Source organism: Amia ocellicauda, chromosome 23, assembly GCF_036373705.1.
Source record: "Amia ocellicauda isolate fAmiCal2 chromosome 23, fAmiCal2.hap1, whole genome shotgun sequence".
Taxonomy (NCBI): domain Eukaryota; kingdom Metazoa; phylum Chordata; class Actinopteri; order Amiiformes; family Amiidae; genus Amia; species Amia ocellicauda.
The window spans coordinates 19074044-19100677 of record NC_089872.1 but is presented as its reverse complement, the minus strand read 5'-3'; the positions used below and the strand labels follow the sequence as shown (position 1 = coordinate 19100677).

The 26634-nt window shown below is 40.8% G+C and overlaps 2 protein-coding genes across 3 annotated transcripts; one reads left to right on the top strand and one right to left on the bottom strand.

Moving 5' to 3' along the window:
• Positions 1-1933: 1933 nt before the first annotated feature.
• Positions 1934-13333, bottom strand: sft2d1 (SFT2 domain containing 1). Of its 2 annotated transcripts, none has more exons than XM_066696419.1 (8): positions 13131-13333; positions 10746-10832; positions 9156-9238; positions 6583-6664; positions 6274-6309; positions 6025-6083; positions 4002-4031; positions 1934-2790 (listed from the first exon to the last, which is right to left on the bottom strand). In XM_066696419.1, the coding sequence occupies exons 1-8, from the start codon at positions 13191-13193 to the stop codon at positions 2751-2753; spliced, it is 480 nt and encodes a 159-aa protein (XP_066552516.1). In that variant the 5' UTR covers positions 13194-13333; the 3' UTR covers positions 1934-2750. The 2 variants fall into 2 exon arrangements, with proteins under 2 accessions (XP_066552516.1, XP_066552517.1); XM_066696420.1 differs by lacking the exon at positions 13131-13333 and adding an exon at positions 11903-12004.
• Positions 13334-14874: 1541 nt separating this feature from the next.
• Positions 14875-25221, top strand: lhcgr (luteinizing hormone/choriogonadotropin receptor). The gene is made up of 11 exons (XM_066696783.1): positions 14875-15053; positions 17901-17972; positions 19218-19292; positions 20171-20245; positions 20688-20762; positions 21037-21114; positions 21244-21312; positions 22132-22206; positions 22539-22724; positions 23565-23636; positions 24001-25221. Exons 1-11 carry the CDS (start codon positions 14875-14877, stop codon positions 25199-25201), a joined length of 2157 nt encoding a protein of 718 aa, XP_066552880.1. The 3' UTR covers positions 25202-25221.
• The last annotated feature ends 1413 nt before the right edge of the window (positions 25222-26634 follow it).

The following is a 26634-nucleotide window of genomic DNA, read 5'->3' as shown; positions in this document are numbered from 1 at the left end:
AATGAGTCGAGCTTGGCTACGGTACAGGACATCTAGCTTCAGTATCCGTCTGGAGTGGCACCAAGAGCAAACTTCGCTTTTGTGTCCAAAACTATCAACATACTTGTTTGCGTTTAACTATCCACACAGGATTTGCATCACAGAAAGATTATGTACATTACACAAGGCTTATTTCACCTCAGTGTCGATGCACAAGTAGTTTAATATGTAACCACGAAACACAATTCTGCTACTGGCACAAACACTGGCACACAAGGCCTGTCTGGTCTGTGTGGAGCTGGAAAGCCGAGTTAAGATTTTAATGTCTTTTGAAATCTATCTTGGAAAAAAACACTATAATAAATCTGTGCATTCTGGAAGCTTGCGTCGTGTCACAAATCGACAGTATTTATGGAGATAGAAACAGCTTCTGGTTCTTTAAGCCTTAACCTTGACGTTGCAGAGTTTACAAGGTAAAGATCATTATTTTCTCCTCTTTCATGCCCCTGGTTAGAGATAAATCCTCCTGATACACCTGCAGCCACAGTTGTAAATGGCAGACTTAATCTTTCTTCTTGGCAGCCTTCTGATTAGGTATACGCTGATATGCTGGTAACAAGAGACTAATAGCAGCTCAACAAGGTAAGGTTTTAAACCTCATCTCTGGTTTCAATCTATTCAGCTCCTTATTCTTTACTTTACTAGCAGCGCTGTGCTTTAAGGGGTGATTTATTTTGTCAGTGTGCACCTGCTGTACTCAGAGAAACAATTTACTTAATCTTAAAGCAGCATTGGAGACCAGTACAATTAGGTTCAAACGTGCTACTTTTTTAGCATGATTGTGACCTCAAAATCACAGATGACCTGATGCAATGTACGATTTATCATGTTCATTGGGGAACTAGACTACGTGAAGGAAGAAGGGGAAAAATAAAGTATAATACATGTATATTAATAATACATTCAGGGTTTTCAGTCCATGGGGGTCTTCACACAGTGATCTATGAAAACATGCCTGGAAAAGCATCCTCTTCTCCAGTCTTCCCTCTCCACAGACCTGCCATGTGTGTAATCCCTTGCGTGCCGCACTCATCCCTAAAAGTGGGAGGCCAGTTTAGTTTTATCCCTAAAAAGGAGGCTGCCAACTCCCCACAAAGAGCAAATTGTTCCTAAACTGCTGAAAATCCCAAGTGAGCTTTTCAGGAACAAAAGCAGAAGTGGCCGAGGGATTAATCTGAAGCTATCGGCAGTTCCTGGTGAAAAACGCATATTGTGTGAAATTCTCGTGTTGGAGAGCGAGGGACTCGGACCGACGTGTGAAAGACTTCTTATCGTTTAGTCGGTAAAAGCCTCTCGTTTTAACAAATATCAGTCTAAGGCAGTGTAGACGCATCCTGCGATATGGGGAGGGCAGGCCATTGGCATACTTGTAAAGAAAGGGAAAAAAAAAACAAAAAAACATGCTTCGCTGGAGCACCCAAGCCCGATGTTCACTTGTCATGGCAAAGGGGTCTCTTATAATTGTCCAAATCGTTATCCAACACTTTAATCCACATCAGGCTGGCTGCCCAATAAAAGGACAACATTATAAAGGCTGCCTTGTGCACATCAGCAGAGAAGGATAAGAATTGTGTGCAAGAGGCATTTCTTACATATACTTGAAAAACAGAAGGTTAATATCAGTTGAAAACATCAAGACACATACATTCTGCCACCTTTATTTTTTGCTACATCGGCTGTGTTCCTCCTCTGGGCAGTGAAAGGTCTCAAAAACCTGCCCCGGACAGCGACCGTTATTGACACACCAGAGTAGGGGCGAATATGTTTTTGGAAAGGCACCCATGGGAATACAATCGCTATTCTGACACGGTTCAAAGGGTAAATACACTGAACATCAGCACAGATCAGACAAACACGTATCGATCAGGTGAATAACTGGACACAAACAGTGGAAGGCAGTATATGCAATTTATTATTATGGATAGAAATTAATTCCATAGTGTATAACAATAGTTATTAGAATACATCAGAATCGGGAATCAGTTTTTTACAATTGTATTGTATAACCCAAATCTCTCAATCCTTTGAATTACTGGTCGTTAGTATTCATCTGCAGGAACGTTTCTGCTAATCGTTTGTGGCGCTATAGAGGAATGGCATGAAACTCCCTCGTGGAAAAGGATTCTCTTTCATCGGAGTGCGGTTGGTAAAAAAGTAGTTCATTAACATCTTTATTCACAGTTGTACAGCGCCTGAGTAACAACCGATGTGGAAGCCCACCAAACAGCCCCCCAAGCAAATACAGCCCAAGCACATTACTCCATTACTCCAGGACGCATTACTGCAACAGTCGCATAAAGTCTCAGGTTTGCAATACTAAGAATCAAAATTAAAATCTCACAGTGACTGGATCCAGAAATAAAGCAGTAGAACCGATTTCCAACGCACACATTAAAAAGGAACTTTAAATAAAAAATGTCCACACCTCATACACATACACACACACACACACACACACACACACACACAAACAAATTGTGCTTGTGCAAGTATTATACAGCAGGATTATGCGTTTACTTGATGATCTTGTTAGGCTTTTAGTAATTTCTTATTAGAATAATTTAAAATGTTGTCTTTGGAGATGTGCACAGGCTTGCACCCAATCTTAAGGCAATATAAGAGGAAATATAACAAACTCTTTACATTTTTACTGTACAAAAACAAGGGTTACTTCTCTGCTTCTTCACACGAAGCAGCAGGAATTAATTGCTTTAACTTATGCAGGTTGTAAAGCACTTCATAACGGCATCCCTGGAAGAGAAATAGACATTAATTAAAGAATGTTTTGTGTAGCGGAGATTTTAATTTCCTTAGGTGCGCAAACATTTTAGGATCATCACGACAGATATAGAAACAAATCTATTTTAGGGACAAAGCTTTCATTTAAACAGACACTGCGATAGTGAATGGCAAGATTATTTTTTTTAGCTTAATTTTGCTCAGCTGGCCTTCATAAATGTTTAACCCTGTTTTTACAGTAAAAACATTAGCTGAAAGTGATGAAACGCAGGAATGTAAGCCCTGTAAGATGATGCAATATTTGCAGTCACCACAGTAACAGCATAAGCTGGTCCCTGCCTCAGGTTGTTGCTATGCAGAAAGCGCATCCATCATTGATGCTGGTTTTCTGACATCACAGTTGGAGGTTTTTGGGGAGGGGGAGGTGTTAAGTGAATCGAGGTTAAAGACAGAAACAAAACACGGGATGAGTGATGGATGGATTCCCAGACTGACAAATCTTCTGTTATCGGGGGAATTCACGTCCCGCGCTCCTTTTTCCAAATACTGAAGAGGCTTTGTTATGTTTCTGGCACAATACATCAGCGTTCAGATAATGAATTAATCATTATTCCTCAAGACTGCCTGCCTTCTGATGAAACCGCACTGCAATGTGCTTCCTCAAATCTTTTCACTGACACAGTAACAACAACAACGCCACACCTGACAGATCTCGCAGCCCTGTGTAGCTCGTATTCAGCGAACGGCCAGAGAACTCTCGCGCGTTACCTCCGACCAATTCAATCAAGAGACGCGTGCCGATCACACAGAACTGCTCGTGCCAATGCGATTCATGAAATAAACTTAAAATCGTCCTGCTAAAACATCTGTATTTCCCCCAAGAAGCAGAACAACAAACACATGGCAGAGTACACCCTAAACCCTCCCTTCCTTCCTTGGCTCACCCCTAGATATGAGCAGCTCGAGTACTTTCGGTTGACGGAAAACGGACGGTATTTGAGGTGCGATATAGCCTACACCGCCTCCCCATCCCGAACTGCTACGACATTACATTCCCGTTCGAAGGTCAGATGCACCAGGTGGGATTTGCGGATTTTATTCAGAGCGGTGGTCTTCCTTTTGTGGTTTTATGAATCAGTAAACATCCCTATGTGGATCGTACATTAACCGTTTCAACTGCAATCCCCATCACTGCTTTGAGGTTCTCCATTAAGGGCACTTACCTTGCAAACGGGATATAGGAAATGCTGTACCTAAAAGGGTTAAAAAAAAAAAAAAAAAAAAAAAAGTGTCAGTTTGTAAACCAGCGCTCTGCAGAGGGAGGCAATGGATCTGAGGAGAAATGACTATATTCTAGGATATTAAAGCCACAATACTATACTTTCCCAATCTTTTTTCTGAGAACACTATTAGGGGACCATTTTATTTTTCTGTTGGTTGATGAGCATCAGAACTATTTATTTAGAATTTATTTAAATTAACAGCTCATTAGCAAGATGTAGCCCCCTTACAACAGCATTGTGAGTCACTGAAGTGTCTTGTACATATACATACATACTATATACACACTATTCGTTACAAATATATATACACACCCACACACACTAGTTATATATATGTATACAGATATAGATATATACACACACACATTAGATATTATATATATACACTTGTTACCATTTCATGTGTTCACTGTGGAAATGCTTGGCATTCGTACTCTGCAGCTATTTCCCGGTTTTAACTCACAGTTCATGCGAGTGGGAAGGCCAATTTACCCTTAACGAGATTTGTTCCTCAAGCACAGCAACAAAATGACTCACTGTCACTAATGACGTTAAGAAGCGGATTCATTTCAATTTGGAAACTAAATTAAGGATGATAAAATAGGGGGTCTCCTCCGGTTCCCTCCCAGGGGCGGACGTGCAGGTGACTGACACGCTACTGCACCCTGCCTCCTACACGGGTGTTCGGTGCGTCACACGGGGTTGCTACAACACCCTAGTTGCACTGCAGTGACGTGTGCTGGAGTCAAGTGGCTAAATCACACCGGGAAGAAGGGAAGCACTGACTTTTTAAAGCACAGCAATTACATGGGCAATAAATCCAGGCCAACCAGGATGTGCAACAGCATGCACTCGAGCCAGGGATCTGTAATCGCAGTTACCATCCATACCAGTGGTAGTGCAACGACAAACAAGCTCTCCTCCACAGCCAGGTTTTAAGATAAATATTTGCTGACAACTGTGTTTGTTGACGGCAACTCACTTTTTAATTCAAAGGCCTACGTCTGAATTTGATCCATAGCTGCCAAGGCTGTTATAGGATGTTGTAAGTTTATTTCACCACAGAAACAGGCATTGGGAAAGTATGTGTGTGCATACGTGTCTGTACATCTATTCAATTTACATTTTTAAGCACACACAAGGTGAAATACACCGGTTTTAAGCATCCTGACTAAATACCACGCACTCAGCTGCATGGGCTTGCCTCGATAGCATCTGTTGCCTGGTCTTTGCTTCTTTGGCGGCCCGAAAGGTCACAATGTATTTAGCAGATGGGATTAGCTGTTTCACAGGCACTCTTAGCTTATTTACCACCAACAAGTTTAGTTGCAGAGTAAAATGGCCATCTGTTCTCTGGGAGAGTGACGCAAACCTGACAGAACACATCCTATCAATCATGCCACCTACACGCAAGGAGAGGTCCAGCTGCAAACAAAGCCCATGCAAATTTAAATAAATATTTTGTCTGTTCAACCATGGGGGGGGGGGGAACTAGTAGATTACATGACTAGGTGGTTATTATACTCTCTAAAAAGGCATTGCTGCACGACACGTCTATGATATGACAAACACAGACGCAAACGATTGTAACAAAACTCATATCATGGTAAAATCACTTCCTCTATAGAACCCCTACTTGATGGAAAACATATCCAAATAATAATAGGTTGGATTTCTTGCATTGTGATGCCAATAAATGAAGTGGACGTGTCCGAATCCATAAACAGAGACAAAGATACAAAATTAGCCAATCAAGGATGTTGGGTCCCTCTAGGGACACTGAAACACAACGTCACAAATTGGCTTCAGCACGTGTCTGGTAAGCCACCTTTCACGTCACATAAACAACAGCGGTGGTGTTCGTAAAAGGCTTAGCGTACTGGAATACTGTCCTTCCAATGAGAACCACACAGTTAGAAGCAGTAAACAATCATACGGATGCTGAGAATTAAAAACATCTTACCAGGTCATCGCCAAGAACTGCAATATACAGAAAATAATGGCCAGCGCTTTCTTATGCCACTAGAGAAAAACAAAAGCATACAAAAGTTAAGGTTTATGAAATGGAAAAACAAAACAAATGCAAGGATGAAGTACATATTTATCTTTATGTCACTCTATACAGGGTTTAAGGGCTTCAATGGCACAATACAGCAATCTGTTTAATAAAACCAAATCAAATCAAATCAAAGAGATAATTAAGGAGGCTTACCCAAAACACAGCACACAGCGTCAAAACAAGGAACAGCTGGGGAACAAAAGAAACCGTAACATTTTGAGGATGTAAAAATAACTAATGTTAATTAAGCTAGAGGGAATAGACTGATAACATACACAGCACAGACTATTAAGAGCAAGTCCCTCGAGCTTATTAGCTGTGCTTAGCTTTACAGAAGAAACTGACAGTCAGATTTTAAAACAACATTAACTCTAACTATAACTTATTTTTTTATTTTTTTTTATTACCAGCTCGTCACCAGACAGGCTATAAAGTATAAAAGTGCAGTGTTGGTGTATTTACCAGCACCATACAGGTTGCAATCAGTCGAGTGGGTTCAAACATCCGTTTCAGCTGTTTCAGGGGCCCCATCAGAAAGCAGGTACTGGAATAAAAAGGAGGAAATAAAAAAAACAATCTGATAAAGCTGTATCAAATCATGTCCACCAGTTCAAAGCCCAGCTGCTTCCTCATCACCCCAGTACACTCTGCCGAGACATGTGCCAGGCAAGCACACCGTATCAGCCAAACAAATTTGCACTGCACTTGACATTACTGGTGCTGATATCAATTATTTGATTTCAGAATTGGCTTTGGGCTCAGGTATGTCATTTGAGATTTTAATTGTCCCGTGTCCTGGTGTACTTTGTTCACATTGCGACACCGGTCTCTCTATGGGACCGACAGGCATGTTTTTGGTAACAAAATAAGATTATAAGTTGGGGTAACAACAGTTGGGTGTCATCTAGCAAGTCTGCAGTCGAACAGATTCAGACGCCTCTTCCACTGAGGGTCATTCAAATTGTGTTAAACACTGAAACAAAATGCTGTGTATACAGTGTCCATTACATGATAAATATTCAAGTTAACGCTGTGGAAAAAAACAAATTCTTTATGCAAAACATTGAGGGGAAAAAAAAACTACTTTAAAAACAAAGGAAAAAACAAATACTTGAAAAGCTCTTCTCCCTCCACAGGCTGCTCTTCAGAGACTGCAGCCCACAGGCATCGCCCAGAGTTTTGAATGAAAACAAAAGGCTTTACCCCTGAAACCAATTATGTGATCTATTTGTGCGTGTGTTGATGAACCAACAGGATTTTATAAAGGTTGTTTTTCTGCCGCTGGTGGGGATGGTTTGTGTGCAGGGACATTTAACACAATAGCATCATTTTTTTTTTTTTTTTTTATGTGCCACTACTTTATCAAAGTCGTAAACGCTTCCCACGTCAAGACGATATATATAACTACATCCTGTCCCCACAAATTCGCCACGGGAGAAATGACAACAGGATCAGCATCCCCCCCCCCCTACAAACTGCAGGGTTTGTATGTCTGCTGCAAGACCGACACAGGTCCCAACGATGTATACATTTAAATAGGAAACAAATTCCGCGACTGTGGACTTTGTCAGAGTCCCTGCTGCAGAGAATTGCAAGACAATGGAGCCGCTTGCTTCGGGTGCTTACAGGCGGTGCGAACCGAATCACACAAACTGTCCCGAGGGTTCAGCAGGCCTGGAAACCCATGCCGTGACATCACAGGGCTGACCTGGCGGCACGAACACAATGCCAATCAGAGGCGTTCGCCGTTAAGTTGTGATGACTCACGGCTGTCTCCCTTGTAATTTATAGCAGTAGAGCAACGGCCCCTGGAAAAGCCCATCATTGTTTCTTCAGCTGTTCTGTACAGACGGCCGTTAATTATTGAGCTCCTTCTGGCAGCGCTGCCTCCATTTACCGTCCGTCACACATTTACCCTTTACTGCGGGGGGAGTGCAGAGGTACTGGGAGGTTTCACACATTTGTTTTGCGCTATGCCAACAAAGCTGTCGCAATAACTTAAGATACACAGGCTTTCGTTTACCAGAAGTGTCCGTCTTCTGTATGTGGGGGTAAACGGGGAGCGTGTGATCAGACGTATCAAACGAGGGTAACACGGTTTACTGTTCGTTTAGTAAGCACACTGACTGTTAATAAGTGATGTAATATAACCTGTTCTAATCTTCCTTCAGCTGCCAGACCGATGTCACAATACAACCCCGCAGAACAAATCTCTGGCTCCTTCAAATGAATATCTACAGCCCTAATGTATTTAATACACAAACAGTTTATATGCAGTACTTTTAATTTCATTTTTTTTTATTATTTAGAAAGAAAACATGCAGTTTTTACAATCCACTGTAAGAAATATACTACATAGAAAGATATTAATAACTGCCATCTTTAAATACAATATAAATAAAAGAAGGAATCGGCGCCGCAATCTATCAGCCAGGAAACTGTTTTTGGGTCTTAAAAGCTTTAATGGTTTTCTGCTATAACAAAACGTGTTTATCTTGCTTTGTAGTGGAGTCTCTAAGAAGTTAAAGTTGTACAGACTATAAACACACTGGGGAACCCATTTCAGATAAAAATCTGATTCTCGTGGAATATTTTTCCAAAATGTCAATTTGTTACTATTTTTGTAGGAAAAATACAATTCTGAAAGTAAAACAGGCTACATTGTGATTTAGAACAACTTTGAGTAAAACATGTACATCTATATTCACGTTATTATAATGGTTACTATCATAATCAACATAAATTATAACACATGATGGTGCTAACCTAATTAATGCTAAAATTCAATCACACAAAGTAATGCCCAGATAAGGTAGCTATAACCTGTCCTCCTGCCTATTTGCACTCTTTGAAAAAGACAATGATGTTTACCCAACAGAAAATATACGTCAGGACATTTAGGAAAGTTGTGAGAAGTCACACCAATGATAATCCCCCCCCCTTCAACAAAGACGCAGTGTAAGTATTGACGGGACAGTGTCTCAGAATCAAATCACCTTTGAGGTTTTAGGAAAGGAAAAAAAATCTAACTGTACCTTAACAAAGCAGCGACATTCCCCAAAGTGTAGAAAACGGCAAAGAGTGAAGTCCCTTTGGGTAGAAAGAGTAGTGCTGTCCCCTGCATTGATGGAGGAAAAGGACCACAGCAAAACATGAGAACAATATAGCAATTGAATAGACATATACATGAACTGTACTTCTTTAAAAAACATATTACACCATGCTTCCAAATGTGTGAACAACTGACAAGGGCAAGAGGCTACACATTTACTTACAAGGTTGCATTAGGCAAGTCTACTTGGAGCAAGCACAACTGTGTGTGACAAAACTATGAAACGTGTACATGTTTCATAACTTTCATACGTTTTAAAAGGGCCAGCGGTGCACCAGCTTCACTCAAACAGAAGCCCAAGCAAATGGCCCATTGTCCACTGCAGCACTCCATCTTGTGGCAACAAGGGAAAATTGCATGGCCCACGTGAAAGCATCAGTATTACGAACAATGAAGCCTGCTCTCTGCTCACTGACAGGAAGCACTTTTAGACTCTAGCAAGACGTGTTCCAAAAAATCTTCAAACTATTAACAGCGAAATCCACCCTGAGCTCCCAGAAGCATCAAGAGAAAAGGTTCAAGTTGCACGACTGAGTCAATAGGAAGCCCTTTACATATCCTGGCGGTGTTTCAAGTTATGATTTTGAAACAGTTTGTAAGAATAGAGAAGGTCAGCTGTGATTGACAGACAAAGCCAACCAACTCTAAAACCTCCTTTAGGTGTTGTGAAATTCTATGAGGAAGAGGAAAGTGCGCGCACACATAAATCAAGGCGGTGTATCCGGTGCTTTTCCAAAGGAGATCCTGATTCCTGTTCATAACAGTACCACCCGTGTGTCAGGAATTTGAATCTACAGACTAGAGCTGCTCAATTGGACAGCCCGGCTGTTTCACAATACTGACCCTCTGAAACACTTGTATGCATGCAAAACAAAATGCAGAATAGATCTACACACAAAAATGAATCATAAACACACCTGTTAATAGTTGCTAGAGCACCAGGCCAGTGTCTGTTATGATTAACAGGAGAGAAACGTTTGGCATTTCGAGGTCGGATGGATCGCAGCCTTGAAATAATTAACCGGTTTTACGACTTGACTTTTTAGTGCTTATTAACGATCTGCCTACATTAAGGACTGGAATTCCCTGAAACTCACCGATTATAATCCCATGTAGTCAGATTTGCGAAAAAAACTGTAATACAGGAGAGTCTAGATTTTCAATAACTCAAAACCAAACAAAAATACAATTATAAATACACTGATAAGTATAACTGAAAGTTCTGGCTTGTGACATCAGACCTCCAACTGTATCGCAGTGTATTATTGTGTAAATATGGTGCAGTCATTACAACATACATTTACACACTTCCCCGAACCACACCATTCACCCCCACCATGGAAAAAGCTTCTAAACCTTTAACTGACAGTCCATTTTAAGATATTATGTTTGGGTTTGAATCCTACACATACATTTATTTAAACACAGGAAAGTGTTGCAGCACAATTTTAGAGCCGAGGTAAATAAAACAGCCCTCTTGCCCCCCAACAACAACAAAAACAATTCAACTCACAAGAATGGAACACAGAATCCCAGCCGCAAAACAGATGACAAACCACTTGACTCGCGTGCTGAAGCTTAGCGTGGTGCCATCCAAAACCTTAGAGAGAAACAAGAAAACAGATATCATTTTGACCGTCCAGACACTAATTTCTGCACTTCCCTGCGGTTTTACAACTCGTGCCCTGGGATGTGCACAGCGAGAGCAAGAGACGGGAGTAACGGCGCGTCACTCTGTAGATCAGCGGTCACTGCAGGCGAGATCTGAGTTTCATTCCCGTTACAGGGAGAGAGCATGGCATTAGCATGGAATAGTCAATCATTAGGACCATAAACATTGGATTTGATCATTGTTCATTTTATTTTATTTTTGGTTTGTTGGTTTTTAAAACAGGTTTTCTTTCTAAATATATACAAATACAGTACAGTGGCTATTAGCACCACTATAAACAAACAATGGAAGCACAATTTGCAAGTTGGCTACTTGTGTTTCTGCCACCATTGATACAGCTGCAGATAACTCAACGACCTCAATCCACTCTCACATTACATTAATTACATCACCACACACACAAACACACATAATCAAACACACACACATTTCAAGGCTACAATTCAAACACTCGAAGAGCAAAGTCATCTGATCTTGTCACAAGTCACATCATTGAGATAATTTTAGATAATGTACGACATACGACACAAACAGAAAGAGTCACAGGCGTATCTCCAGGATTATAAACTTCAAACCCAGAAACAGCACAAGGATGCCACTCCCATTGTATGTATTTAAGACAGTGTTTGAAGATTTTTTCCACAGTTTAAAAGATGACAAAAGCCAGTTTAAACATGCAGAACTGTTAATCGGTTGCTACGCCCACACTGACAATATAATACTATAAAACACATTCATACACAAATCGACTCCTCTTGCGGTTCAGAATATGAGATGTACAACATCCTCACAAGCGAAAGCTCAAGTTACCAGCCGATAAAAGGCTTCTCACCTCATGTTGAGCACTTCCTATACTCCTTTCATGGTGCTATCAAAAAACAGACCCTGATATACACTAATGGTTATTTCTGCCAACAGGTTTGTGTGTTACCACAAGATAAAGTCCAGCAAGAAGACACTGCCTCCTGTCACAGACGTGCATGAGTTAAACATCTTACCTTTCCAGATCCGTCCTCTCCTGGTGCAAGCATGAAAGAGGTAGCAATGCAAACATAAAATTAACACACAGCAGTATAATCAACACAGGACACTTCACAATGCAAATGACAGACAAGCATGCTAATTGTTGAAGTAGTATTCCTGTACTTACATACACACAAAATACCGTGTGTAAGTCAATACATAAATATCATCCCTACTCTTTAAAATACTGTACTCAAAGACTATTGAAGTTACTTGTTTCGGTTTCATTTTCACTATTCTGTAGAAGGAAAAACAGACCAATACAGCTAACCATATGCTTGTATAATAATAAAAAATACAATTAAATGTACTTTAAGTTATACATTCAATAAATTTGGCTATGTTTTGTTATCACAGCATAGTTATACTCTACACCAGTGGTCCCCAGCCCTGCTCCCGGAGGACCCCCTACCCTGCCGTTTTGTTTTCCAATCGAGCTCTCAATTACTTAATTGAACCTTAATTGAACTAATCATTTCCTAAATCAGAGCCTTTTATTTATTTTAAACTGTAGGAGTTTGAAGTTCAGAATAGAACTGTATAAAGAACCGACTCTTTTATTACACAAATGAATAAGTCAAATCTAAGTAGACTGTTACTTCAATTTAGGTTCAATTAAGTAACTGAGAGCTCATTTAGAAGGAAAACTACCAGGACAGGGAGTCCTCCAGGACCTCTGCACCACAGGGAAGTTGCAATGTATTACACTGGGTACCAAAAAATAACTTTTCATCCCACATCACTGCTTTACAGAGGGTGTGTGAGTGTGTGTGTGGAAGTGGAAGTGTGTCTGTGTGTGAGTGGGGGGGACAAACTGCGTTGAGAGGACCTCCCACTGGCAGTGTCAGTCTGTGCTCACTGCCACTGAAACAGGAAGCGTGTTTTCTTCAGAAATGAGCCACATCATACAACCCAACGTCAAGGCAAGCTCTTATCCGGCACTTACTTTGCCTTTATGCATTGATAAGGATAACTGGCGCCTAACAATGCGTGTCAGCTGCTTCATCTACATTTTCGACAATATAACCTTAAACGACTCCGATCTGCGTGTGACTGTATATCGCCAATACAACAGTGCCACCGATGCACGCAAATGCAAAAGTTAAACACGTTAAAAATGCAACACAGCTGTTTTTAAAGGAAAGTAAACACGCAAAGATGACACACTTTGTACGCGCCCATGCAACACAGCCGCGGTGTTACCTGGTGTGTGAGCCCTTGTTCCTCGTCCTCATGGCCACTCAGCACACGGCGCAGCTTGTCCATGTTTTACTCACAGAAACAAGACGTGTTCAAAGAGATATACTTCTCTAACGACCACAGTCTCCTACACACTTTCCTCACTACACTCCTAGGTGTGTCAAAACCAGCCTAGCTCCGACCCCGGAAGTCACGGGGATGTCGGCTCTTCTGATTGGCTGGAGTGACGTCACGAGACCCTCGCAACCATAGACATAGAAGTGATTCCAGAGCGATTTCTGACATAGATATACAATAGGAATAGATAGTCTAATTGCCGTTGCTCTCAGACCGCCATCTTGGATGAGAATGAACTCAATGTCTGACAGCGATGTAACCCGATTTAATTCGTCCACGACGTTACACGTCATCTTTAATAATTCTGCAACGGTTATTTATACATTTTCACAGTTCACTTTTCGTCACGTTTTGTTAATATTTGGAAGTACTCAGTCGGTGTGAACAATAATGTATTGATCCTGTGTTTTTTATCTCTTGTTGTTGTGTAAATTGTGCCTGGACAATTAATAAAAGCCCATTGAACAAAATCGCACCACCTTGGCAAGTGTTCATTTCCTTGAAGAAGGGAACCCGTGCAAAGCGATAGACTTTGACTCCCGGGGCCCCTCTTCTCCTGCACCACACAAGATTTTGTGGAGTAGTCGGGTATAGCCCATAGAGGGCGATGGTCGCCAATGTGTTGATTTTATGATATAACGGTGATATTGAGCTTGATAGTAGCTTATGTGTTCGTGTTTACTTTCCAATACAGCAGTGGTTCTCAGCTCTGGTCCTGGAGACCCACTGTCCTGTTAGACTTGATTAAAGACAGTCTCACTATCACTTGGACTCATATTATGCCTGATAACGTTTTTTTATTATTATTTGAAATAATAATTGGAAATTCCTAAATGAACATAAAATGATATAAGAAACTCAAATTATCCAACCTTTGTAAGCTAAACTAATAAGTCAGTTAATCACATGATTGGTTCAATTAAGGGTTCAATTAAGCAATTAAGCTCATTTGGAACGAAAACCAGCAGAGGATTTGGGAACCACTGCCTTAACTGTTATTCTGTTAGGGTCGTTTAAGTTTATTTTGTCTCAAGCCATCGCTAACAATACGTCTTTCAGTGAACATTAAAATAGCCTACACTAAAACAGAGCAATGTAACATGTAACCGAAAGCACTGGCCTCGGCCCCCAAAGAGTTCCAGACAACTGTGATTTTTTTCACAGGGATATTACAGAATCGATTTGAAATAATAATCAATAATCTAGCCTTCAGACAAACTGTGCAAATACCGAATTGGTGGAGAAAACAATGTGCTGAGAATTCTGATCTTCAGTGTCTTTCCCTTTTGGTTATGCGTTATATTTTATTGGCCAGCTAATGTCTTAACACATGTAAGTGTTAAGACAGTTAAGTGATATATAAATGGTACAAGTAGAAGGTTTTGGACGATTGACTCATAATAACAACACAGGTACCGTCATTTCAATCTCGATTCTAGTTTGATCACCTGCAGTTTTTGAATAGGTGATGGAACCAATGACGAAAACGACCGTGACAGGGATGTATAGTTTTTTTTCTTTCCAGCTGAGAGAGATTGCTGCGCCCTGACGTCTGTGCCCCGATATTTGCGATTGACAGCGGGGATTAAGCAACTTATCTTCTTGGCTTTTGACAGAAGACACAGCAGCAATGAGCTGGCGGTGCCTGCTGGCGGTGCTGGCGGCTCTGATGCCGGGCACCTCGCACCCCGTGCCCGCAGGGCGCTTCGCCTGCCCGGGGCTCTGCCTCTGCTCCGGCAGCACCGTGAGATGCACCGGCGACACGGAGAGGCTGCTCCCGTCCGCACAGAGAGGCGCCTATAGACGGCTGTGAGTCTTTTTTAAATCGTGAACGTGTAACATAGTTTGCCTGGAAGTGGCAGTGCAGTCGCAAAGCTTCATATAGATACTATTGTGTCTCTTTGACTGACTCCCAGCAGGTGTAACTTTTCTCATGATATTGCAATAACAGGTCCTCTGTTTTAGTGAAACTATCCGACTAGATTGTGTGATTTGAATGTAATGTGTTTTGCTCACGCGAAGGTTGATTTCACATGTTAAATTACTAAACCCAATATTTGAAATGGTTCCCATTTAGTGTAATCTGTGGTCTGATATGCACCCGTCCTTATTATATCAGCTATTTCAAGAATCGCAATCAAGGCATCGCTAACCAAATGAATGTTAAACATGGTCTAAAATCCAACCTCACACGTTAGTGCAAGGAATTGATTGCGTTGTTAATTGAAGATAAGAAGACTGGAATATGCATCCAATCAAAGGACACATCCAGTCAGTCTGTGAAACGATCAGACTATACAATTGAAATATTGTGCAAGACCATTCGGGCTTGTTTTACATCATTTATTGTTGTACACAACGCGTGTGAATATGAATTATACTTGGTTTCTACTATAGGACAATTTTTGCAGCCTTTGAAGAAACATTACTTGAAAATGAACAAAACTGACAAAAAAATGCGTGGTTATGATTAATATTAACATTATGCATATTTTATACATAACGTTTTACTTGTTAAACATACCAAGTACCAGTATTTACTAACTAACACGTCTGTAGCTCAGTGTCTGGCTTCGTCTTTTTCGCAGCAGGTCGCTCTGATGTATTATGTGTTGATGCATCACACGCCACAAACACTTCATTTGATTTTAATGATGATGTCATTCACAATTAGACTTGCAATGTAATTGATTACTTTTCTAGTACCACTTCGCAGAAAAAAAGCTTTTTGATATGCAGGTGACCTCCATCCATGCATCCGGTAAAACAGAAATGTCTTCATTGTCAAAGCACTGCATCGGATATCAGTCACACGCTGTGCTTTGCGTTAATAATACAGCACTAATGCCTAATATGTGCAAGAAGGATGCAGCATTACGAATGTATCAAAAGTTGTGATTTGAACAGTCATTTTGTCTATTTATTTATTTCCCGAACATGTGTGTGGTGCAGTTGTGAGTGAGCGACATGTATATATCCCAATGTGCGCTTGCAGTGAGCTCGGTCTAATGCATCTATTCCCAGTTAAATAGCGCGGTTGTGTCTCTAAGCCTCGTTAGGCTGTGATGAGTCCCACCTCAGTCCTGCTGAATCTCCATTTACTGAATGATTGAAAGTAATGCGTGTCTCGCCCCATGCTGCCTCTCTGAAATGGTCCTTTCAGGCTAAGAGTGAACCGTGTGAAGCCAAGTAGCCGTCCAATTACCCCGTCTATTCTGTGACACCTCTGGAGAGAGACCTGCTCTTCAGTGGAGTCTGGGGTTAAACTGCGCCTCTGTGTTGGCACAGTCTGTTCATGTCAGCAGATTCATCCAGTCCTTGTAAAACTACCATCCGGTTCATATAAATATATGCATAATATATCAGTTCATTCAGAAATTGACTGAAGGGTGAATGATTCATTTCTAAGTTGATGCATGTCTGATTTGGTACTACGGCCCTGGTGAGAAGATCTACAAAATCTTAGACTGGGTTCCAGTAATATATTTTTGCCAGCACCATCTCCAAATCCCTGAAAGAACTGTAGGAGACGGTAAAGACTTGCATCTTTATCTTCAGGCTGTTTCCTGCGATTCAGCTCTGAAACCTTTACAGAAGCTTAACGTTTGTTCTCCTCGACTTTCAAGTTGCTGACAGCGTTTCCATCGCTTGACAAGAATCGATTAATCCTAGAGCCGCTTTATTCCTCTTGATGAGGCATTTCAGGAAATCTCACTCTGACAAGGTAATTACAGGAAATTATCCAGCAGTTATGTTTGTGGGTGTTTGTCTCCCAGTTAATGCTAATGTACACTGCGAGAGGCTGGTCTGAGCCAGCTGGTGCCCATGTTCATGTTGGCAAGACCCCATTAAAGCCCAAGAGAACATCTAAAACCCTGCTCTCCTTAATCCAGAAGCCGCTGAGCGGCTTCAGTGGCCTTGAAAGTGATCAGAGTAGGCAGCAACATCAGAGATCGCTCAAAGAACATCTGGCCAGACATCTGGAGAAACTGGCTGTGAGGGGGCACGTTCTTAACCGGAGAGAGAACCGAAGATTGATTCTGTGCTTCTGAATTGGCCCATGCTTAACAAAAGGCTACAGTGAGGAGCCACACGAACAAACAAACAAACAAACAAACAACCGTGTGTTTGGTGGGTCAGGCTTTAAACATCACTCATGTTACAGAGCAGATCATTGATGATCATTGGTTGCTGCAGAGCATCAAGCACACGCTCAGTAATGATTTAGGATGAATTATGAACCCTTCAGAGAGAAGCCGCTGTCCTGCCCAGCTCACCTCAACAGAGACCAGCTGCCAGTGGGGAAACAGAGCTTGTGTTTAATGACAGTTCAAACCTCATTAGCTGAAAACCTGTTGTTATTAGGCATCAGTGAAAGCGGATGAAACCCTTTGCATCCAGGAGATTGTCTGTGGCGAAAAGAGGCTTCTGACAGGTTTCTCCTGACTTGGTAATAGAGGTCTAAATCTTGGATACAATCCTGATAATGAACATGAACCCTGCAGAGCTTGGTCATACATTATATAAGATTATTTTTATATAACATGTTTCTGGTGCTATACAAGCTCTTCTCAGCTCTGTGTTGTTCTCAGTTCTGTGTGTGTTTTTTTTCATGCAAACACACTGACAAACTCTCCTCATTTCTTATTTTCCCAGGACACTCACTCACCTGTCTTTAAAAACCATCCACAGTCACACATTTGAGGGACTAACCACTGTCTTCAGAATGTAAGTATTGATCAGTAGATAAAATAAAATAAATAACATCAATCCCATGAATTCTGGATGATTTCTTACAGGATTTGAAATATCTACCACATTTCCTTTCCAAACTGTTTAAATCCCCTAACTCTTCCCACAACTTGCTTTTTTCCAGTCTTTAGATCAAGATAATATAACACTAGAGCACTACTGACCAGGAAGAGAAAAATGAGCACAACAGCCTCAGAGACAGATCTTAATTAAGAGAGCACTATACTTGCTGACTTTTTTCAACTTTCAAAATCAGACTTCCAGGATGTGAAACTTTATCTGTGCTAATGTTATTTATGACTGCAATAAAGCAGATAAGAACCATACGCTGTATTCATTTAGCAGATTCCCTAAAGATACTATTTGAGGCAATCAAGTGCCTACTTTATTTCAGTACATCGCATCTCATAAGGGCTTGGTTAACAGCTGCCCCAATTAATATTCAGCTTTTCGAACCAAGAAGTTGTGATAAACCTTTCAAACCCGCTGTCAGAAGTGTGTGCAGTGAGGTTGAGGAGCTAGAACAAGCTACACTACATCAACAGGTTCTGCTCATTTAAGAGGCACTTGCAAACAGGCAGTTCTCTTAATACTGAACACATTATCCCCTCAGTAATGAGCCCGTTTATATGGGGATTAGCTGCTATAGAGGGGTCATATGCAGAACCCAGGAATAAGATGTTCTATAGGTGTCTTATTGTATCTGCAGCAAAAACCAGAGATATTCTTCTTGAAGTAAAATAAGTTGGAGGTGACCTTTAAGTCCAGCTAATGGAAAAGATGAATACTGCTCTATTTTCTTTATTCTCATGCAGCTTTGTGACTTATGTTGTAGGTTTTCATCATGGCAGGTTAAGAAAGTTTTAAGATGGCATCTGACTGGGCAGAATTACAGCCATTGACACTAAAATAGTGTGTGGGAAAATCAAATACGATTCATTTTGCTTTGAACGTGACACAGCATTAGAAAGCAGAGAAAATAGTCATTTAGACGGATTCTGAGCAAAACAATCAAACAGTGAGAGGATTCTGGGGTACCAATGCTCCCCGTACCATTTCCTTGTTCTGTATATATTGACAAATTGTTCGTGCACATGCAGAAGGTGTTTGCAGAACAAGTTTCCGTTGACTTTGAAGCTCACCTTGAAATGAATCTAGAAGTTTGAAAAGTGATCCTCGAGATTTCATGTAAATGATCTTTGGCTTTTCTTCTGATTTTAGCGAGATCTCTCAAAGTGACACGCTGGAAACGATAGAGGCCCTGGCTTTCAATTACCTTCACAATCTGTCAGAAATGTAAGTCCATTAATGCATTAACCTTGTATATAGCTGCTCAATCGTGAGATGCTTTAAACTATATATTGTCAGTTTTCAATATTCCCATCTTCAATTCCAAACAAAAATGATGCATTTCACCTTTTCTGTCCTTATCCATTGAACTTTACTGAACTTTACCATTTGTTTTGCACAGTGGCTTGTTTTTCAGTGGTTTGATTTAATCTGTGACGTAGTTTGACTCGGGTGCAACAAAAGAAAGCTGATTACGGCTCCAATTCAATGAAGACTGAATTGAGTAATTACCCAAAATGAATCAACACAGAGTGAAAAAAGGCATGATTGTATTATTGGGTTGAAAGTACATTTTATTAAAACTATAAGAACAGGAAAACCCAGAAGGATCGTGGAGATGCGTCAAAACATGATTCAGAAACTATCTTAATTAATTATATTGCAGTGCTTGTCTTGGTAATTGTCAGTGAGATCAAACAGATGTTACCACAGCCTGCATAATTTCACCCAGGTCAAACGGCACACAGATGTATTCAATAAGCTGGTCTCTTGTCACTGGAGTCTCCCTGAGAATGAACAATACTTTCCAAAGCATTAATAAAACGTGTCTTGCTTTTAAGCCTTATTTGTCAGTGCAGCTGAGTGGCTGAAAGATTAGTCTCTTTCATACATTTGTGAGATATACATGGAGGAAAAGCGTTTCACATTTTAAAAGCATTTCAATACATGCATTTGTATCAATGGTAATTTGAGGTCAGAGCTTGAGTGAATATAAATATAAATTGCACAAGCGTCAACACATATTGATTTCATTTTGATATGTATTTTAATGGGAGAAATTGGTAAATTCTTAATGCTCTCTGTTTTCCTTCCTTCCTCAATAGCTCAATCCAGAACACAAAATACCTGGCAAACATTGGGCGACGAGCCTTCCACAATCTTCCAAAGCTAAGATACCTGTGAGAATATGGATGAAATTATTCCTTGTCTTGATTCTTGTTATGATTACATATATATATATATATATATATATATATAACACAGAAAGACTCCAGTACATTTCAATAGCATCCAACATCAAGGTTCAGAATGGGACCAAAGTGCCTGTGGAGTCTTAAGTCTTATTAAATAGCTAATACATCATTGCATGGGTCATATGAAAAGCTACTTGAGAAATTGACTGTAGGGCTTTTAAGATGATTGCAGTTTGTTGTTGTTGTCTTCTTCCAATTGCATTTACCTTGTGCTTAATGAAGAGGCCATTGTTGATCAGGACATCAGGTTAATTATCCATTAAACTCAGACTGGCATCATAGTAGCCTTGTGTTGTGTTGAAAGTCACTCTTGCATCACAAATTAAAGCAACATCTCATGGTTTGCTCATGGTACTATTTCTAACAGGAGCATCTGTAACACTGGGATAACAATATTCCCGGACTTGACCACGATTTCTTCGGCTGAACTGCATTTCATCCTGTAAGTGTTTGTGTCGGCGGGTACTCGGGGACTAGAGTCTTAATATGTTGGTCTAGGATTGTCACATGATGGTTAACTTCAGTAAAGTCCTTAAGAGATTAATGGCTGGCAGTAATAATATGTGCATGTATGCATGTGTGCATGGTGAAGGCCAAATGCTAAATTAGAAAACAAATTGATGTTTAAAACTGAGCAGTTTAGTAATTGTGTGTGTGTAATTTATATCTATACCCGCTAGTAGTGCCTAAAATGTATTTGTATTCTTTCATTACAGGGATATCTGCGACAACTTGCATATAAAATCAATTCCGCCAAATGCTTTTGTGGGAATGACCAAAGAGTATACGACCATGTAAGTGTTTACCCAATGGCAATGTGTTTAATTATTTATCTGCAGTTTACAGATATTTTATGAGAAACAGCAAAGAAGGAAATATCACATGCTGATTGTGGTATTCATTTAATATTTTGTTGTTTTTAGGAACCTGTATATGAATGGTTTCAGAGAAATCCAGGGAAACGCCTTTAATGGAACAAAGATCGATAAACTGTATGTATATTTAATCTTACCTTAAGTCCCTTCTCTGGGCTTATTCCTTCACAGGGAAACCTGGACTGTGCTTGATCAGTTAACTTCCACACGAGTATCTATTCAGTTTTTCTAAATAAATAGTTGAACTGAAAACTCATATGTCAATTGGTTTCTCTTTTAAGATTCATTTTAGAGGGAAGTTGCGGTCAAGTCACAGATGTGCAATAATCATTTATTTGTGACAAAAATAGAAAACTAATATCAATTCAATTATATTACTGAAAATAAGTAATATTAAGCTTCTGCTCGATTACAGAAAGAAACAGATAATACATGGTTTCTCCTCTTCTCCTCACAGGGCAGCTGAGGTCAGTTTGGTCAGGCAGGCAGCGGTGTGTCTCTCTCTCTCTTCCTCCTGCTCTTTTTCTTGTCGTGGTCTTCTCTTTGATCTCCTTGAACTGCCGAAACTAACTTCTCTTTGTCCCTAGTTTTATAAGATTTCCTTTCAACCAATCGCATTTTGGCAGCACAACATGAAAAATACATTCTAACAAATAATATCTTACGTCGTCATCTAATCTCACACGTTTTGGATCTATCAGATTCACGTCATGTTCTCTTTGAGCAGGAAGTCAAACTGGGGACAGCTGGTCCAAGTGTGTGGACATGGTCAAACAGTAATGTTTAGTGTGTAGAGAGGAACACAAACAGGCACGGACTAGCTCGGGTGTCGTGCTATATTGACTGTGCGGTTTAAGTGTTCAGTTATCTGGTTGCTTTGTTTTCTGCCATGGATGTAGCAGAAATAAATAATTGTTGGTAATTGTATCTTCCCAGGGTTTTGAAAGCCAACAGAGACCTCAGAAACATCCACTCAGAAGCCCTGAAAGGTGCCATCGGGCCAGGTGTGCTGTAAGTGTGATTCAGGCTATTCTTGTCATCTATGCTCATGCATAGTAGAGTCAAATTAGTTATTTGATGAGAGAACATCCTTTACTAAACTGATGTTTTTGCCCTCAAGATGATATAAAGATATATTGAAAAGAGCTGTGCTAAAATAGAGGCATCATAAACTAAATAAATGAAATTATATTAGAGAAAAATTATCCTACAAGCACTGTTTACAGTCTGTGTATGGTCTTGTCTCTCATGTCTCCACATTTGTATTTAAAGCTGTTGCACCCCTTCCTTTCGTCCATTGGCCTGCAGTGAAGTCAAAAGCAGCCATGTCCACTGTTTTACAGAGATGTTTCCTCGACAGCAATAGAAACCCTCCCTGCTCTGGGCCTGGAGTCGGTCCACATCCTCATCGCACAGTCCTGTCCCTCCCTGAAGAGTCTGCCTCCCCTGGGGGCTTTTGTCAGTCTGCTTGAAGCGCACTTGACCTACCCTAGCCACTGCTGCGCCTTTGACAACTGGAAAATCAAAAGGTAAACGTGTGAGGCAGGCCTGTTCGTCTCTCTCTTCTTTTTAACACTTTTCTTTTTATTCCAGTTTATATGCACTCCTTACATAAGATTCTTGATGTAATAAGACCACTGTACAACCTTTTCATCTGCTCTGCTTTGCCAAGAGACAAGAAATAGGCTAAACACAGTGTTTCTGAGTGACGTATTTATCATGCAAATATTATGCTGAATTATATGTAAAAATAACAGGAGTGTGGTGACTGCTCTTAGCCTTGTACCTTTCCATTTCCCTGTACTATAATACAAACGCTTAATCACATTGAGTGTGAGTGTGTGGTCAATCTGGTTCACTCACTCCTGAATGGAATTAAAGTCTCTGTTTGCCGATTGATGAATAATTCAGGAAAACCTTCTAATTAGCAATCTTAACACACATACTAATAGAGCTTTAAGAACATTTAGCTGTAGTCATAATATCAGTTAATTGCTATGGTGCTAATTAATAACTTCTTTCCAAAATGACTCATCAGGTGAAGTTTAGGCCACGCTAACCATAATAAATGTGTGTGTAATAAACATTGTGCTACAGTATTTCACAATGTTGGTGGCATTGTCGTAAAATATTTTGTTGTTGTTGTTTATTAGTTTTCTTGTTTGGAGTTTTGTAGGGAATCCCACAATGTATTTCCTTGAAGGAAGCCGGGGAGACCAAAAACGTATTTAATGGCCAATACACCAATAAACAAGATTAATTAATAGCTGGGAATAAAAACAAACACTCCAAAAATGTGGCATTTGATTTTTTTTTTTCGGTCCTTATCGTTATCAAATCTTATAATTTCTGTCTCCTCTCTCTCCCAGTCAGAACCTTTTCTCCGACAGCTGGATGAACCTCTCCATGCCCTGTAAAGAGGTTAGCGCCCCCACAGAAGTGTAAGTACCGCACTGAGAGACAATCAATGTGCACTTGAAGGCCAGATCCACCCAAATGACAGATGCACAGGTTTTGTGAAGCTCTTATGACCTTACTGCTCTCGCCACCAGGGAGCGCCTTTCGTGGTTGTGAGCAGGAATGTTCTAATGTTTTAGAATGCTCTAGAAAAGGAAGCCAGCAAGTGTTCTTATCCACTAAAGACTTAAGACTCTGTTCTGTTATATGTTTTTCTATAGTCTACTACTGCTTCATCCTCTTCACAGATTATTAACTGGTAATTTGAATTACTTATATAGTGTGTTTATGTAACGTTTGATTGTTTGTTTATCTCATAATTCCAGTTCTCTCACCCCAATTTCCCAGCTCACCCCTGGCACTCCAGTTCCCTGTAACATCTAGTGCCCAGTCACCCGAGGAAGACTTTGAGGCTCTGGCTGTGGATTTCCAGTATCCAGAGTTCGAGTTTTGTCAGCAGAGTGTACAAACCCTCCAATGCACCCCCAAGCCGGACGCCTTCAACCCCTGTGAAGATCTAGTGGGCTATGGTTTCCTTCGCATCCTGATCTGGTTCATCAATGTCCTTGCCATCCTGGGGAACCTCACGGTGCTGCTGGTGTCCTGGACCAGCCAGTACAAGCTCACCGTCCCGCGCTTCCTGATGTGCAACCTGGCGTTGGCCGACTTCTGCATGGGAGTGTACCTACTGATGATCGCCACGGTGGACTTCAGGACAAGGAGCCAGTACCACCTGTACGCCATCGAGTGGCAGACCGGTGTGGGCTGCAGCATCGCTGGCTTTCTCACGGTGTTCGGGAGCGAGCTCTCGGTCTACACCCTGACGGTCATCACCCTGGAGAGGTGGCACACCATTACCTACGCCATCCAGCTGGAACGCAGGCTGGGTCTGAGGCACGCCTTGCTCATCATGACGGGCGGATGGATCTTCTCCCTCACCATGGCTCTGCTGCCCCTTATGGGCGTCAGCAGTTACACGAAGGTCAGCATCTGCTTGCCCATGGACATCGGGACCTGGATCTCCCAGGCCTACATCGTCACCATCCTGCTTCTGAACGTCTCTGCCTTCGTCATCGTCTGCATCTGCTACATCAAGATATACCTGGCGGTGCGGAACCCACAGTTCGTGGGCCGCAACACGGACACAAAGATCGCCAAGAGGATGGCTGTGCTAATCTTCACCAACTTCACCTGCATGGCGCCCATCTTCTTCTTTGCCATCTCCGCCGCCTTCAAGGTGCCCCTGATCACGGTGACCCACTCCAAGATCCTCCTGGTCTTATTCTACCCCATCAATTCCTGCGCCAACCCTTTCCTGTACGCCATCTTCACGCGGGTCTTCAGGAGAGACGTGTGTGTCCTCCTGAGCTGGTTTGGCTGCTGCGAGGCGGAGGCCAGCATGTACCGCATGTCGCTGTACTGCTCTCACCACGACGTGCGCAAGCAAAGCGGCTCCCCCGTGGCCAATAAGAGTCCCCGGACGGTGCTCGGAATGACCGCCTTCACCTGCCACCAGAGCAAAAAGGGGGAAATCTGTAAAGAATGGTAATTAAACATAAAAAAACAGAGACTGAACATTCCCATCCCTGTTAAAAAGATACTTGGTACCAATTAAATTATATTTAAAATAATTCAGAGTCCTTTCTTTCTTTCTTGCTATTTTTGTATTATTTAATTGCTATTGCTTTGTTGAAGGATTTTCCGTATTGTCTGGCGGTTACATCTTCGGGATTAAATGGTACTTCGCTTTGGTTTAAAACCAGGTCTTAACCAATGATCTCTTGACTATATCCCCAAACTCTTGCTTCTACTGACAACATTGCTCTCCTTGGTATCTATCTCAGCGGGTATAGGATGCAGGGACGTCATATAAATAGTTGAGAGGATAAATATCCGGTCTGTTTGTGACTGAGGTCGCTCTTTTTTTTCTTCCTGCTGAGAAGGAAGGACACAATCTGGGATGTTATCCTCTCTGGGCTAATTATAAAAGGCTGAGAGCACAATGTTCGGTGTCAGCTCTTTGACATTTAACAGATTCAATGGGAAACAATTTTATTCTGTTTTGTACAGCAGGTAGTATTGTATCCTGCGGTGTGTCAATATTTCCCTGCAGATTTGGATTTTCTTTAATATACTTTGCTGTTAATGTATTCAATACTTTTAAGCTTAAAATTGTATCTTGTTGTTGTAGTTCTTATTTATTTAAGAGTATGTTTACATTCAAGCTGACGTGTTAAAAACACATACATACAGGTTTAGGTGATAGTAGTAAGGTTTGAAGATTGTCTCGATTTACATGTGTCTGTTGCATCCTTTACTGTCTGGTACACAACATGAACTAAACATTTTAAAGTAAAATGTTCATTAATTGAAGGCGTTATGCATACATATATAACGCATTGCCGTTTTATGGATCAATATCAACTGAGAAAGCTGTCATCTATTTATTTTTAATTTTTTTTATTTGCCTTCATGCGTTTTTTGCATTTAATTTAACGTATAAAATATTGATAAAAGATTATCGTCGAGAATACTTCAGATAATGACAGATGCATTTGGAAGGCTATGGAATCGATTATCAGGAAATGACTGTACTGCTACGCAAGTATGTTATGTATGCCACATGTATGTTACTTATCATTGATCACTAGGACACAAATATGGCAAGCAAACACGCCCCCTTGTGGATGCCGTGAGATGAAAAGATCCACATCAGCATGTACATGTACAAAATAACAGCAACACTACATCTTTGCCATGCATTCACATCCAATACACGTGTGAGCGCTAAACTAGTTTTAACCGGATCTCTAAAATAAAACGAAATATTTATGAGTATGAAGTGTGGATGTATATAAATCCACTTGATGAACTTATTTTGCAAGTGTTGCTCTAATGATCCCTTTTCATAACAGATTCACTGGACATAAATCAGAGATACAGGTCGTTTTAGATGTTTTGCTATAACTATGCATCTTATTC